The 17,056-nt window shown below is 42.2% G+C and overlaps 1 protein-coding gene across 1 annotated transcript; it reads left to right on the forward strand.

The window, feature by feature from the left end:
* The first annotated feature begins 377 nt into the window (after positions 1-377).
* On the forward strand, positions 378-4,835 carry abhd5b (abhydrolase domain containing 5, lysophosphatidic acid acyltransferase b). Its single transcript, XM_026156246.2, has 7 exons — positions 378-525; positions 1,352-1,434; positions 1,545-1,956; positions 2,176-2,327; positions 3,231-3,342; positions 3,438-3,618; positions 3,819-4,835. The coding sequence occupies exons 1-7, from the start codon at positions 482-484 to the stop codon at positions 3,930-3,932; spliced, it is 1,098 nt and encodes a 365-aa protein (XP_026012031.2). The 5' UTR covers positions 378-481; the 3' UTR covers positions 3,933-4,835.
* Positions 4,836-17,056: the final 12,221 nt, after the last annotated feature.

The following is a 17,056-nucleotide window of genomic DNA, read 5'->3' on the forward strand; positions in this document are numbered from 1 at the left end:
ATGCCAAAGCTAGCTCTAACAAAATCCGAGTGTCGCTGGCAATTCTTTAAAAACGTTTCTTCCTTGGATTAAGCGTTTTATAGCCTTCATTAGTTCGGTTGTATTAAACTATATGAGATGCTGTGCGAAAGAAGCACATTAACAATATAAGTTACACAAAGCCAAGAAGGTGACGTAGCCAACCTGAGTACAGAGGTTAAAATCATGATGTTACCTTCAATACAGTTGGAAAAAACAAATACGAAGCGCTGAAAATGCCAACTCCAAAGAATTAAATAACCCCAAGAATTAAATGAGCGGAGGGATAGCTGAACTCTAACTTATTATGAAATGTACAGCATTCTAATTAAGCAGCATGTCGTTATTATGTTAGGCAGCTATTTTTATTTTCCGTCCGAATGTACTTGAACGCAGCACCACAGACCGTAGTTTTTCAACAGGTTCGTAAGCTCGGGAGGAGACCCTCACTGCAGGCTACACAATGCGAAGGATGGCGGAGGAGCTACAACCTGCCAAGGAGCAGAGGTGAGTTGTTTTCGTTTCTTTCTTTCTTCCTTTCTTCTTCACGTTGGACATGCTAGTTGTTTTTGTCGTTTTGTTTCTTCTCAGCGTGAATGCTGTTCATTTGTGTGACAACAAACACAACTTTGTTCTCTTCGTGTGAACCCGCATTAGTGTATTCACAGGTAGATTAAAAAAATAGATCCACCCACACTAAACCTATAGGAAAACGGTGTCGTGTAAATATACAGGCCACCCGCTTGCTGGCAAACGTCCAAAGTGAAAAGTTTTCGAGCCCGAATCTTCCTGTTAATTCTGGCTGCTGTGTGAGTGACTTCCTATACAAAACTTTATTGTAGAAAAAATACTTTAAATCTTAGGGTGACCAAACGTTTTGCACTTGTTGAGTTGTAAAACCCTATATGACTTATTTTTTTATTTTTTTATTTCACCATTCATTAACCGCACAGAGAAGGCATCGTTAAATATGTCAAAGTTTTCTTTAAGCAAACAGTATTATTAAAGTTCTTCATGACTCGGCCAAGTGTCCTCTGTTTTTGAAATCAAAATATGGTCACCCTATCTTATCGGCGTCTGCCTTTGTCCTCCAAATGTTAAAATCGTGCTGATTTACAGTGCATTTGACCGTAAGTGACCCAAAATACACAGAACAAAGACATGTTTGGGCTTCTTTCTGGACATTGATTGCATGTTGTTGTCAAGTACTGCATACCAGCAGCACTGATTACAAAAATATCATATAGCCAAAGGTCAGTTTATTGTTGGGTTTGCACGTGCTTTATGTGTCTTTCATGCATGTTTTTGTGTATCCTTTCTGTCTGAGTCACAGTTCCTGGATATCAAGTTGGCTTCCCTCCTGGTGTCCCACCTCTCCTTCTCAACTAAAAGATGCCGAGGAAAAAATCCTCAAGAGTGAGTGTGTCTGATGTAGCTGTTTCCGATCTGTAGTTTATGTGTTTCATAAAGTCAGAGTTAAAACAGTTTCTCTATCCCTGCCCTATAATCTTTTCTGTCTGCCGCAGCTGTGAAGCGGCCTTTCTCCAGGCAGCATGTTCGGATATCGAGTGGCAACTACCTGTGGACCTTAGCTTTCTCCACGCAGCAGCAGCAGTCAGCAGCCCCGTGTGTCCCACAGCCCCCAACCCCGCCCACCACTCCTTTGGTTCTGCTGCACGGCTTCGGAGGTGGTGTCGCCCTCTGGGCTCTTAACCTGGATTCTCTCTCCAGCAGTGGACCGGTCTACGCTCTAGACCTGCTGGGCTTTGGCAGGAGCAGCCGTCCCCAGTTCAGCACCGACCCCAGGGAGGCCGAGGATCAGTTTGTGGCATCCCTGGAGGAGTGGAGGGAGAAGGTGGGGCTTCAGGAGATGGTGCTGCTGGGACACAACCTCGGAGGATACCTGTCTGCAGCCTACACGCTGAAATACCCACACAGGTGCTTTGTGTCTGTGTGAGAGTGTGTGTGAGAGGACACAGTTCCAGGTGGTTTTCTAGTTTAGCCATCTCTTTTTTTTTTCTTTTTTTTTTTTGCACCACTTGCCAAATAAACTACAAGCCCATATATAAAAAAAGAAGTAAATGTGTGGAGTTTTAATTGAATTTCTACATTTTAGTTTGTACATTTGATCAGGTAACTGCATGTGTGTGTATGCAGGGTAAAGCATCTGCTGCTGGTGGAGCCGTGGGGATTCCCAGCACGCCCAGAGAACCCCAACCACAACTCCATCCCAATGTGGATCAGAGCAATTGGCGCCGTCATGAGCCCCTTCAACCCTCTGGCCGGTCTCAGACTGGCTGGACCTCTAGGTTAGCACACACAAACACACATTGAACACACACTGAACAAACACATATTTGTTTCTCTTACGCATCTGTGTATTTTGAATGTTTTCAACTTCTAAGTGACAAATTATTATCAGCAGCGATGGGGGTTGGCTTAAAATGTCCCAGTTATCTAAACCATGCCATACCACTGTTCTTGCATCATTTCAAAATTAATCCCCCAGGAAAGAAAATAATTCCTATAAAAACGATACGCTTTTAAAAAAATACAGTAAGTATTTTAAATACTTCCATCCACCATGCACTTCCATCTTTATGCTTACATAAGCTCAGGTCTATTGGTAGAAGGCTACGGAGGTATTGCCAGATGTTCATTTTGCTAGCAGTGTTTTCCAATTCTCGCAGGGAATTCTGAGACGGTTCCAGGCCAGATGAGATGTATAGTCTTAACTTTCGAGTTCTGGGTCTATCCCAGTGTCTTCTGGCTGGGAACGACCCGAAAAAAAGGAATTTGCACAGGAGGCATCGTAATTTAAATACACATATACCTTCTTTTACAAGAAGCCCCACCCACCTGCTGTTATATATTGGTAAATATTCTGTCTGTGTGGGGCAGCCAATCAGAAGATAGCTGGGCTAAAGAGAGAGGATGGATGAACTCTGATCAAAATGACATAAATATAGATTACTTTGAACTGTGAATAATGCAGTAATTACTCTGGAAAAGTCAAAGAGCAAAAAGTATGAGGATAAAATTGGCAGTAACGCCACCTTAAATGCCTTTAATTAATTCTATGGCAACACCCCACCCCAGCTTCTTCTGAGTCGGGGGAGCACCAAACATCAAACGTCTGCTTGAGGTGCCATTGTTCTATTCAAAGGTCTGAACTGTAACTAAATCTCCTTCTTTTCTTGTGCGTCTCTTAGGCCCGATGCTCGTCCAGACCATCAGGTCAGACTTCAAGCAGAAATACTCCTCTGTGTTCAGTGACTACACTGTGTGTGACTACATCTATCATCTGAATGCCCAGACTCCGAGGTGACGAACATTTTAAACCATCCGTGCACAAATATGTCCATTCTCAGAAGATCTTAGGAGCTTGTGCATTTTTCTTTTCTATTTTTTCATTTCAGTGGCGAGACAGCCTTTAAGAACATGACCGTTCCCTACGGCTGGGCTAAGAGGCCCATGCTAGACAGGATCGGCCAGATCCAGGTTGAAATTCCTATTTCTTTCATTTATGGATCCCGGTCCAGTATTGACAGCCACTCTGGATATGCATTCAAGAAAACCAGGCCAGATGTGGAAATCCGAGTAGGTTCTCTATTTTACATTTTGCACCTTTAATAACTTTGTCAGTACAAGGTTCAAAATACATTTTAAGCAAGATTTTAAGCATTTTTTTTGTGCCTAAATCTGCCTGAATGTATGTCAAGTTACTTTTATTTGCCTTGTGGAACGGTGGCACCTTTATCTCAAAACTATTTCGCATCCACTGTGTGTGCGCTTGTCAGGTGATCAGAGGAGCGGGCCATTATGTTTTCGCAGACCAGCCTGAGGACTTCAACCAGACGGTGCTTCAGATTCTCGCCAGGACGGAGGAGAAAGGGGAAGGAACAGAGCAGTGAGAAAACACACAGGAGAGCCAGGGAAGTGTTATACTGTAAGACTCTTCATCAGTGCTGGATTGAGGATTCCTCATTATCTGTCTAATACTCCATGAGGCCCGGCGTCTGAAGTCAGACGGTGCCACAGGTTTATTTATCCTGCCTCAAGCACATACAACAATTTTGTAAATAATTGTGAAATGCAGCCAGTGTTGCATTTGTTGCTAAATGTTTTTGAGATTGTGGGAAGAGGAGCTGGGTCTAACATTTTTCCTAGAACTTGTTGGGAAACTCTTATCAAAAAAATGAAGAAATGTCATCTCAAGGGAATTAGTTGTTTTCTGTATGGATCTAGACAAAGTAAACAGACTGTTCCTTTTCTGACCCCTCACCCGCTCTGTGAGAGATATGAGGGAGAAGTAAGTGGGGCAAAGGGCTGGATGGGATTTTTAGGAAACCTTTTCACTTCTAAGAAGAGCCGCTGTGACTGTGTGGGAAGTGACCAGCAGGTGGCAGCACAGTAACAGCGTGCGTGCATCAGCGCCTCTCTGTTTTGCACACTCGTGCCAGCGAATCCCACACAAAGTAACCTCACATGCATATTGAGTTGAGCGACCTACTCAGGAGACCTGGACAGTGATGCTCTAAGAGCAGTACGTCGCTCGGCTTGCTGCTAAGTCACAACTGCAGTGACAGAATAGGGTCAGAGATGAGTGCTGGACTAAAAATAGGACTTCTGTTCAAAGACCCATCAGCATGAAGGAAACATGTTACTGTGAGACATTAAATTTGTGAATGTGTGAGTGTGCAAAAATACTATTATCTGTCCTTTTGTTTGCTCTTTTTCCGGTCGTATTGTACACTCCATTTAAATCCATTTTTAACCCTGTTTATTGTATAACTCAGTAAATTGGAGAAATTCAAGCTTCATCTTCTTTTGTAATTTTCTGCATCAAAATACACACTACACAATTCAAAACACACACATCAGCCGCAACATTAAAACCACTGACAGGCGCAGTGAACAGCACTGATTATTTCAGTTTGCCTGGAAACCTTAGGTCCTGGCATATATTTGGATGTTACATGCACAACCTGCCAAAACACGGCTACAGACCCAGCTATGGCAAAGAGATATTCTCCCCAGCAGGAAAATACACCCTGCTGCACCTTAAGAAGTATTCAGGAAATGCACTGAGAAACAGCACAAAGTAAAATAAAATTGCACTGAGCTAAATTGAGGGATTTTATTTATCAACTTGCTTTATATTGAAACATACAGATCCTACAGTGTAAGGAAGGGAAGAAGATTTCCATTTTAAGATGGGAGAGTGAAAGAAGAGAAGAAAAAAAGAGCACAGCGATCAGAAAAAAATACAAATTATGAGAGAGAAAAGTCATCATTTTGATAGGCAGACGATGGGATACCATATAAATGCACCGAGAGTGGAGTTCAAGTGCTTAGTGCATCATGGGAAGTCCCCAGGAAGCCTGAGTCTACAGGGAGTGCAGAATTATTAGGCAAATGAGTATTTTGTCCACATCATCCTCTTCATGCATGTTGTCCTACTCCAAGCTGTATAGGCTCGAAAGCCTACTACCAATTAAGCATATTAGGTGATGTGCATCTCTGTAATGAGAAGGGGTGTGGTCTAATGACATCAACACCCTATATCAGGTGTGCATAATTATTAGGCAACGTCCTTTCCTTTGGCAAAATGGGTCAAAAGAAGAACTTGACAGGCTCAGAAAAGTCAAAAATAGTGAGATATCTTGCAGAGGGATGCAGCAGTCTCAAAATTGCAAAGCTTCTGAAGCGTGATCATCGAACAATCAAGCGTTTCATTCAAAATAGTCAACAGGGTCGCAAGAAGCGTGTGGAAAAACCAAGGCGCAAAATAACTGCCCATGAACTGAGAAAAGTCAAGCGTGCAGCTGCCAAGATGCCACTTGCCACCAGTTTGGCCATATTTCAGAGCTGCAACATCACTGGAGTGCCCAAAAGCACAAGGTGTGCAATACTCAGAGACATGGCCAAGGTAAGAAAGGCTGAAAGATGACCACCACTGAACAAGACACACAAGCTGAAACGTCAAGACTGGGCCAAGAAATATCTCAAGACTGGTTTTTCTAAGGTTTTATGGACTGATGAAATGAGAGTGAGTCTTGATGGGCCAGATGGATGGGCCCGTGGCTGGATTGGTAAAGGGCAGAGAGCTCCAGTCCGACTCAGACGTCAGCAAGGTGGAGGTGGAGTACTGGTTTGGGCTGGTAGCATCAAAGATGAGCTTGTGGGGCCTTTTCGGGTTGAGGATGGAGTCAAGCTCAACTCCCAGTCCTACTGCCAGTTTCTGGAAGACACCTTCTTCAAGCAGTGGTACAGGAAGAAGTCTGCATCCTTCAAGAAAAACATGATTTTCATGCAGGACAATGCTCCATCACACGCGTCCAAGTACTCCACAGCGTGGCTGGCAAGAAAGGGTATAAAAGAAGAAAAACTAATGACATGGCCTCCTTGTTCACCTGATCTGAACCCCATTGAGAACCTGTGGTCCATCATCAAATGTGAGATTTACAAGGAGGGAAAACAGTACACCTCTCTGAACAGTGTCTGGGAGGCTGTGGTTGCTGCTGCACGCAATGTTGATGGTGAACAGATCAAAACACTGACAGAATCCATGGATGGCAGGCTTTTGAGTGTCCTTGCAAAGAAAGGTGGCTATATTGGTCGCTGATTTGTTTTTGTTTTGTTTTTGAATGTCAGAAATGTATATTTGTGAATGTGGAGATGTTATATTGGTTTCACTGGTAAAAATAAATAATTGAAATGGGTATATATTTGTTTTTTGTTAAGTTGCCTAATAATTATGCACAGTAATAGTCACCTGCACACACAGATATCCCCCTAAAATAGCTAAAACTAAAAACAAACTAAAAACTACTTCCAAAAACATTCAGCTTTGATATTAATGAGTTTTTTGGGTTCATTGAGAACATGGTTGTTGTTCAATAATAAAATTATTCCTCAAAAATACAACTTGCCTAATAATTCTGCACTCCCTGTATACAAGCATGATTAATCATTCAGTTTTATTTATATAGCTATAAGTCACAACAGCAGTCACCTCAGGCTGCTTTATATTGTAAGGTAAAGACCCTACAATAATACAGAGAAAGCCCTATGAGTAAGCACTTGGCAACAGTGGAAAGGAAAAACTCCCTTTTAACAGGAAGAAACCAGCAGCAGAACCAGGCTCAAGGAGGAGCAGCCACCTGCCACCACCAGTTATTTTCAATTAATATGGTTCTGTGAGATCTTTAAGATATAATGATGTCTGGTTATTCAAGACTTTTTATAGAAGGAGAAAGTCCTTGTTAGGACTCATCACTCTTCAGGGAGCTTTTTGGACGACCTGATAACAAGGAAGTACACATCGAATTTAGAAGTAAGAAATGCATTGACTAGTTTTCCGCATCACTAATTTGGGTGATATTTTATCAGATGGAAAAGGCGGCTTCATAAAGGCTTGTTTAACACTGAAATTAAAGGACAAAGAATCAAGATGTCCCCCAAACTCCACAGATCTTATTAAGCATAAGCAACGTTGTGCAAAGATGATTCACGGAGGCGCCATCTACCACCCCACAGAGGTCTGGTGTCCGTGCCCTGATGAGTCAGGGTTGTTTTGGTGACCCCGTATCTTTGATTAGAAGCTAAATATAAAGTATAGCCTGAGTTTTGTTTACAAGAAAACTTTAATGCTGTAGCGGCATGCTGAAGGTGAAAGTTTGCACTTTCACCTTCAGCATGGGAAAGGGAAGAAGATTTCCCTGCTCAGTAACTTCACTAGACTGAGCAGGAGATTATTTGAATGTTATTTCTGAGCTTTGAGCACCGTGGCCTTTACCGATGTAACCCCTCTGTTAGCTCTGCCCGTCTCCATCATTACTAAGACATCAACCCGGCCCACCCGAACTGTCTCCTGGCAACAGGGTAGCCACAGAGACGGAGTCGTTTAGATTGTGGACCTGCAGGAAGCGATGCTGTGGTTGGACGGGGTGATTATGGGTTGTTTGTTTTTCTTGAAGACGTCGGATGGCTCATCATCAAAGAAGCGAGGACCGTTCAGCAGGGGCTCCACGTGCACTGCTTTTTTTTTGAGGACACACACACACACACACACACACACACACACACACACACACACACACACACACACACACACCATGAGCACAGACCACTGTCCTCACTTGCTTAATAGACCTGGAGGCTTACTCATCGTGTCTCTGTCTCTCTCTGTCACCCACTCAGTCACATGGACATGAAATCATTTCATTACAAAAAAGGGAAACAAGTGAGAGAAGTGACAGGAGCTTTCATACTGGGTTTGGATATAATTGAAAGCCTGAGGGCCTGAAATAACTGCACATAAAAGGTGTGCGCCTACAGAAGTGCACACTGTGCCACTGCTGCCGCCAGCCATCGGCTCTCGGTGTCGCTTTAATCAGCAGAAACACACACAGGCTGGAGCTGCCAAAGCATCAGGAAAATTGGTGTTTCATTTATTTACAAGACTGCAGTAATGTTGCATATTATTCTGACTATTTCCGGGTCGCACAGCTGTAAGTTTGCTCAATGCTCGAACACTTTTCTGCATACATTTCTTTTTTTTTATGTGCAGTTAATCCATCAGACAGTTTTCCAGGAGTCCAAAACATCTGCTTAGCTAAATGCATCAATCACCACTTTGACAGACAATTAAGTTAATTTTTCATGTGGCAATCAAACAATGTAATTAGATGCATGCATCATTCACAGGCAGCTCCACTCCCCTCCGAACAATCCGAACAATAATAGTTAGCTCATCGGTGACTGATGATATTTACAGTCCGGGCGTTTATTTTTAGCCACAGAAGTAGCAGCCAGACAGACATTTGCACAACAGAAAAGATTGTGCGGAGTGAAATCAGTGTAGAATAAAAAAAGGTAATATCTTCCTTCCTTTCTTTCTATCTGGCTGTCTAGGGAGTTGAAATATCAAAGATCTGAAGAGTGCTCTGATTTTTTCCCCAGAACTCCATAATGTTCTCAGCCTTTATGCAGCGAGAGCACTTCACAGCACATCGCGGCTCTCACGTTACATGGAAAGCGCCAGAGCTTAATGATCTCAGCACTTAAATTCTGACTGAGCGCTTCAGGGAAGACTAACAGAGCCAGAGCCCCGAGTTTGCCATCTGGATGGTTGTTCTCTGCACGCGTGTGGCACAAAAGCTGGTGATGTGATGACTTCTCTTCATCTCGCAGAAGGACTGAATAGAATCCAAAGAGGCATTAAAACTTTTTATATTAAGGATCATCAGCAGTGACATCACTGGGACTGCTGCTGAAGTAGCAGTGCTACTGATTCATAAAATCCTGTAGAGGTGGTAATTTATCTCTCTTCACCGAAACTATTGATCCTGCAGAACTAAATTTGGACTCAGAGCTACTTCCTGTCACCAAGCAGATTTCCACACCCGTCCCAGCTGCTGGTTTACTTTGATTTTAAAGCACAGCTAAGCTTTCTTTACCCACCCTGATAAATAACAGCAAATCACATACTTCAGAGGGATATATACTGGTCACCGTTTGCTTTCTTGGGTACATCTTGCTACAGTTAACAGGTTGGACTCTCCTTTTAGCTCAAGAACAGATTCAACAAGGTGCTGGAAACATTTCTTAAATATTTAGGTCCATGTTGAAATGGTAGCATCAAGTCAAAGGTAATGTGTCTAAGGATTGAGATCTGGTGACTGTGGAGGCCTTTAAGTACAGTGAAGTCACTGTCATGTTCACAACTCCAAATTAGCTCCTCTTAAATACGGCGTTCCTCAAGGCTCTATTTTGGGTCCTCTTCGCACTCTATTTGCTGCCATTGGGCTCCATCTTCTCGCGGTACAGCATTTCATTTCATTGCTTTGCGGATGATCTACAGATTTATCTACCTTTAAAATCAGGATCAGATCAACCGCAGCTCTTATTACGCTGCCTTGACGACGTTAAACAGTGGTTATCATTAAATTTTTTACAGCTAAACGAAAACAAAACTGAGGTTGTCATTTTTGGCAATTTCAATCATATCGACAGCACGTTGGGTACCCTCTCCTCGTATTGTAAAACACATGTAAAAAACCTCGGAGTTTACATTGATGGTTCTTTTAAATTGAATAAGCAGGTGAGTGCAGTAGTTCAGTCCTGTTTTTTTCAGCTAAGACAGCTAGCCAGGATAAAGCCATACCTTCCGGCTGACGTCTTCGAGCGTATCATCCACCTTTTTCTTACTTGCAGATTGGACTACTGCAATTCATTGTATTATGGCCTAGATCATGCCACCATCCATCGCCTCCAGATGGTTCAAAATGCTGCTGCTCGCCTGCTAACCGGTACCAAACGGAGAGAGCATATAACCCCAATTTTAGCCTCTTTACACTGGCTCCCTGTCCCCTACAGGATCCAATTTAAACTCTTACTTTTTGTTTTTAAGTCACTCAACGCCCAAGCCCCCCCCTACTTGTCAGAGCTCCTCTCTGCCTATGCTCCAGGAAAACCCACGAGATCTAGTTCAAAACTATTGTTGTCCATTCCACGGACTAACCTCAAATCTCGTGGTGATAGATCCTTCTCTGTGGCAGGTCCCAGACTTTGGAATAGTCTCCCCTTTAATATTAGATCTGCTCAAACTCTTGAGCAATTTAAATCTTTACTAAAGACACACTTTTACGCTCTGGCTTTTAACACATTATGACCCAAGCATTTTGGATTTATCTGAATTAGTTAGTATTGTTTCAATTCTTCTATTTTATTGTTTCTATTGTTATTATTGTATTACACTGTAGTTTTTAATTTTATTGTTATTGTTAAGCACTTTGTGCAGCATTGGCTGTTGGAAATGTGCTATATAAATAAATCTGACCTTGACCTTGACCCTTGACCTTCAGTAAACCAGTGTGAGATGATCTGAGCTTTCAGACATGGTGTGTTATCCTGCTGGAAACAGCCATTAGAACATGGTCAGCCACAATACTTGGGTAGGCTGTGGTTTATAAACGATGCTTAGCTGATACTAAAGGGCCCACAGTGTGCCAATAAAATATCCCCCACACCATTACACCACCATTAACAGCCTGAACCTTTGATGTGGGGTGGGATGGCTTCATGATTTCAAGTGATTTACTTCAAATGCTGACCCTACTTTTTAAATGTGGCCGCAGAACTCGAGACTCGTCAGACCAGTCAGTGCTTTTCCAATCTTCTGTTGTCCAATTTTGGTGAACCAGTGCGAAATGTGGCCTCAGATTCCTGTTCTTAGCTGACAGGAGAGGAAGGCTGCACACCTTGAAGTTATTTGAGTTACTGCTGCTTTCCAATCAGCTTGAAGCAGTCTGTCCATTCTCCTCACCTCTGACATCCACAAGGTATTTTCACTGCTGCTCACTGGATATTTTCTGCAGTAGATCAGCAGTTATTGAAATACTCAGACCGACCCATCAGCCATCAACAACAAAACTATGTTCAAAGTCTTCTTTCTTTCCCTTTCTGATGTTCAGTTTGATGTTTAGCAATGACAATGTCAGTTTTATTTATATACATTTCATCAAACTCAATGTGTTTAACACAGAAGATAAAAACCTATGCAGGTGTACAGTGTCCTTAGGCAGTGAAAAGGGCAAAATAAAACTTTGAAAAGTAGTAAAATAGAAGTTAACATAAACACTCATAATATTGAGTGTAAGCCTGTGAAATCAAAACTGGTTTTTGGAGTCATCTTGACCATGTCTACATGTCTAAATTGCTGGCATGCTGACATTGGCTTTAGATATTAGATAACAGGTATGGCTAACACAGTGGGAAGTAAACGTATATACACTTTAAAATGCCCTTGACTTGCATAAGGGGACTGATCATGCCCAATTCCAGTTCCATATTTTTATACTTTGACTCTAGTGGAGTATTTTTTCCCGATACCTGGTTCAAACAAGCTTTCTTCTGATTGGCAGTAGGTGGGTGGGGCCTCTGGGCTCAGGTTTAATCCATGTTTATTATGAACATCGACCATTGCAACTGCAAAGCCATTTAACCTTTACATACTGTTTGGGTCAAATGTGTCCATTTATGACATTGGATTGCTGTAACAATAACAAATCTTTTTGCTGTTCCAGCTCTTCCAGGTCAAATTTCATCCATGTCAGTGTGTGATTCATTTGTCCTGGATTTTATTCACAATTACAGGTCAAAACGAGAAAAACTGTGATTTTAGTAAAACTTGAAACTGTGAAACTGCATGTGTCATGTCTGTGATATGCTCTATTGGACAGTAGTGACACAGTTCAGGGGAACTTTTGACACTGTCGTGTGAACTGCCTGTGTTCCCGCCCCATGTGCCCAGGTTCCCATGGAGACAGGCACTTGATGGTCTTTGAAGGATCATGGAGAAATCTCAAAACACAGGAAGAGTAAAACAGCACACTAGCGATCATGTATGGTGAACATGAGGAAAAGCAGTTCTGTGGAGGTCAGAAGATGCCACGGTCGAGAGGCAGATGAACTGTTTAAACCTTGACTTGTAAAAAGCTATTTGAGAGGCCACTAAGACTAAAAAACACTATATGAATGCAAATATATTTAAAAACGTAATCTATTTACGCTGAGCCAACTGAGATTAAAACACATATTTAAAGAGGAGTCGGGAAAGTCATGAGATTATAATCAGGGTGGAAAACACATGTGAAAATCCCACACATGCTAGGGTTCCTACCACTGCTCAGAAAGCAGACTATTTAAACATTGTAAATCAACCTATAGTTCAAACTTTGGCATAGATTTTGACCGGAGCTACACTGTGAAGGCATGAATAGTATAGTATGTAAGGGTTTATAGTGCACTTGTCAACTGATGCAAGAAAAGTTTCAATCTCTTTAATGCAATTTTACTTTAAATTAATGCTTTGATGAAGAAACAGTTTTGAACTCTTCTATATTTTTTTAGTTTTAGCGATCATTTCACCATCTTTCAGTCACACTGCTCTCGTTTGTCTCTTCACTGTCCACAGACACTCTGTCTTCAATAAAGATCTAAAAGCAAGTCAACAACTACAACAAATGGCAGGGTTATCATTTATCATTTAGGGCATGCCTTGGAGTTGGTAATTTTTCAATTACCAGTTGCATGCAGCGTCCTCCGGTGTTTCTCAATCAGATCAGCCTTTAAATGGCACATCCACTTGCAAAGCAGCAATGGTCAAAATGCAGAACTTGAGGCCTCAAATGAGTCCACAACAAACAGGTAACCCTGAGTGGCTACAGCCGTCACAGTCTATGAATTTGCCTCCAAACATCATACCTAAAAATAAAGTTTTATATTTTTAAAAATAGCTTGATTCTTAGCACGAGCTGCACTCTCTGGTGCACATGAGACTTTATATATCTGTTTTATGCACAGCTTAGTTCTCACCATGACTAATAAATTGGCCTGGGTTTGTAAAATGAGTGGAGTTCTACTTTAAAACTGAACAATGAGTGTTTATCATTCCCCTGCAGGTTCTTTATACCATGTGTGAAAACAGACCACAGGCTACTATTGTTAATTATGTTCAGACACAAAGGGCTTTCTTGCCAGAATTTCTGCCTTCGGGTTGAGAATTCTCTGTGGGTTTGGGTAACATCCAACAGGCCTTTGTCATAGTTAAGATCAATTAAAACAGCTTTCATAACCAACAGGATGTGGCTCTAGTGGAGGTCTGCCATCCCCACTGATGTCCTTGCAAACAGTAACATCTGCATCGTCAACCCAACTCTAAGCATCTTTGGACTGCTCTTCCAACACTTAGAGCCTTATCTCTGCTTCCAATGTAGCTTCCCCCACATAAATTTCCTGGATCCTGTTAGCGCCTCTGTTTCTTGCTCATAAAATTTGAGTTTCACAGGTTTATTTGTTGTTAAATTGCGAGAATGCCTGTGGCACCTTCTGTGTAATATCTGTGATAGGTTTTCTTTCTCAGTAGCGATTTCCTCCTGTTTCCCCTTTTCCATGCTGTCACGGCTAATGAAATTTGCCTTTAATTGATTCAGATTGAATTTTCCCCTCTCGCTCTCCCTCCTGCCTGTCCTGCCTGGCAGTCCTTGAATTTGCATGGTTGACATGAGCAAACAAAACTGCTAAACTATGAATACACTTATCAAATGAACACACACAAACACGATTGCGTGGTTAGTTTTGTGACGACATTAACTGTATAAGACTGTAAAATTATGTCATGTAAGACATTCTCTAGCCCAAACCTTTGGCTTAACTCTAACCTAAATCCCACTGCTCAGTGCTGTGGAAAACTGAAACTGGTCCCCACAAAGATAGCTGAGCAAGTATACACACACACATATACACAGACACAAACACATCACTCTCAATGTCAGATAAAAAAAGATGGCAAAACAGCGTGTGTGTACTCAGAGATTAACTGCTATGTGTGTGTGTGTGTGTGTGTGTGTGTGTGTGTGTGTGTGTGTGTGTGTGTGTGTGTGTGTGTGTGTGTGTGTGTGTGTGTGTGTGTGTGTGCTGCTGGTTGGGAATAGTCACAAAGAAATTAAGTTTCAAAATAACAGAGGAGTGCAGTGTCTCAGCAGGCTGCACTTAGCCTAAGAGGTGTCCGTCTGGCTCACAGAAATTGTGTGCTGCGTTGTGCGTCTGTGCATGTGTGTGTACTGAGGGACTTTGTTTCTTGCAGCAGTTTTATCAGCCGCTCCGCTGACAGCTCGGTGGCAGGAGTTCAGCCTCACCATTCAGCTCCTCTGACAGTCAGATTAAATGTTGCGCTGACAGATACAGCTTTCAGTCTGCAGCTTAAGCCGCACAGAGACCGTACATCGTAAAAACACACGGCCACACCCATACCGAACGACTCGTTTAGTAATCAATTGACTGCTGTGTTTTGTTGTTGCTTTGAATCAAGACTTTACACACTTAGCTCCATAATTGTTTTGTTCAAAATCACATTCAACAAAGGGCAGACTTTCAGCTTAAATTCAATGTGTTTAACAAAACATTTACATTATGATGGACATACTGTTTAGCCATTTTCATACACAGTCCTCCAGAGACACAAAATAATTTGATAAGCTAACATACGTAAGGATTTTTAAAATAATATTTAGATGAAAACCCTTTGCTGGCAATGACTCCCTGAAGTGTAGATCTAACAGACGTCACCAAATGTCTGGGTTTTACTCTTTGAGATGCTCTTCCAGGCCTTTATTCGACCCCTCTTTATTTGCTGCTTGTTTGGGGGTCTCTCTGCTTTCGGGTTTGTATTTAATAACTGAAAAGGATGTGCTGTTGGATTGAGATTGACTTGGCCATTGAAGAACATCCCAATTCTTTGCCTTGAGAATCTCTTTAGTTGTTTTTGCAGTGCAGGCTTCTTGCTGGAAGCGCCTCGATGTATTGCACCCCAGATGTGGAGGCAGTTATAACTCCCCAGCAGTTATAGACCCACATCTGATGGTTATAAATTCAATAATTACTCCCTTTTAGCTCTGTATTGTTGAGAAATATCTGTCTCTTTAGTAGCTGCATGCTCCACTAAGTTAACACTGTTCACAAGCTGGTGGCTAACTGAGTTTGACTGCTGTTTAGTGCTGGGCAGGTAAAGTACAGTTGGCGCTTAGAGTGCTTGCTGCAGCCAAGAAATGACACTGTGAGCTGTGAAAGAAATGTGCTACAAAAAAGGGGGGGGGGGGGGGGGGTGTATTCTGGCAATGCTGTTCATCATTAGGAGCAGACCCTTTCAGTCTTTTTTCCATTCTAAATGTTTAGCATTTCAGCTTCAAGGATGGGGAATACTCTCATTACAAAGAGTCACAGGTTATCACCAGATAATCTATCTGCTGCTGTTAGTGTAGATAGTTCCTCTCAGCAAGTCAGCCTGGCTGATCCCCGATATACTCTTGAAAAACTCATTCAAGTTTGGCCTCTACATCATGATTATCATATTCTAGATGTTTAGTGATTTCAGTATATTAAAACAAACTAGTGAAGGAACTAATAGAGTTTGAATATACAGAAAGATATTGAGAGAAATCAGATGGCAGTGACGTCTCTCACTGCTGAGAACGATGTGGGTGGATGATAGGAATGAATCCGGCACGTGCCTCGGTGCACACGTGACATCCTCACTCTGGCACACTCTCCTCGTCGATCCATTCACTCTTTTAAAAAAAAAACCCGTATGACATTTTTGTCACCTGCTCATTTGCGTGTACGTTGTCCTACATGGCTGCTGTGGCAGCTTGTTCGTGTGTCACTGTTGCTGTGCTTGGCATCACTGCGTGAGTGTATGAGTGTCTGTGTGTCTGAGCCTGTGGGTCGCACGGGTTCACGCATCGACCCGAAAGCTCATCTGGTCTGATCTGATTTCCTCACAGCTGGCTGATGTGGAACAGTAGCCCAGATGTTGCAGAGATTACAACTCCCTGCTGTGTTTGTGGAGGGGTTGTGGCCGTTCAGGAAAATAAACACAATGGGACAATTTTTAGCGCACACAGGCCTACTCTGATGAATCAAGCCTCTTCCACAGAGACAGAACTCCCTGTTCTTTCTGTTTCTAGACATCAGATAACAAGCACAAAACATGTCGCATCAATTGTGCACGTCCTATGGTGTGGCACTTTAGGCTATATCACCTACCTTGGAGAAATTATGTGTGAAAAGTGGAACACGTGCTAAAACTGAACGATTAAACCACAGTCGACTTGGTTTGGCAGCTTTGGAGGCAAAAGTCATAAAAATAAGTACTACGTGAAGCACAGCGCTGGCCAAACAGTGCATTCACCATTGATTTTTATCGCATCTTTTGACCTTAATTAGCAAACAACATGGCTGCATAGTAGTTATTTAATACTTACTGTATTGTAAAAGATGAGCACAAAGCCGAAATGGAAGTGTCTAAAATCTCCAAAAGTTGATTCTGTTCATCTGGACGTAGCGCTTTGTGGGAGAAACGTTTCGTCACTCATCCAAGTGACTTCTTCAGTCTCAGCTCAGGGAGGTCAGCTCCTTAATCGTAATTATTCAAATTCTCATGACCATTGATCAACAACCACTGACCAAAACC

Source organism: Astatotilapia calliptera, chromosome 22 (assembly GCF_964374335.1).
Source record: "Astatotilapia calliptera chromosome 22, fAstCal68.1, whole genome shotgun sequence".
In the NCBI taxonomy this organism is placed as follows: domain Eukaryota; kingdom Metazoa; phylum Chordata; class Actinopteri; order Cichliformes; family Cichlidae; genus Astatotilapia; species Astatotilapia calliptera.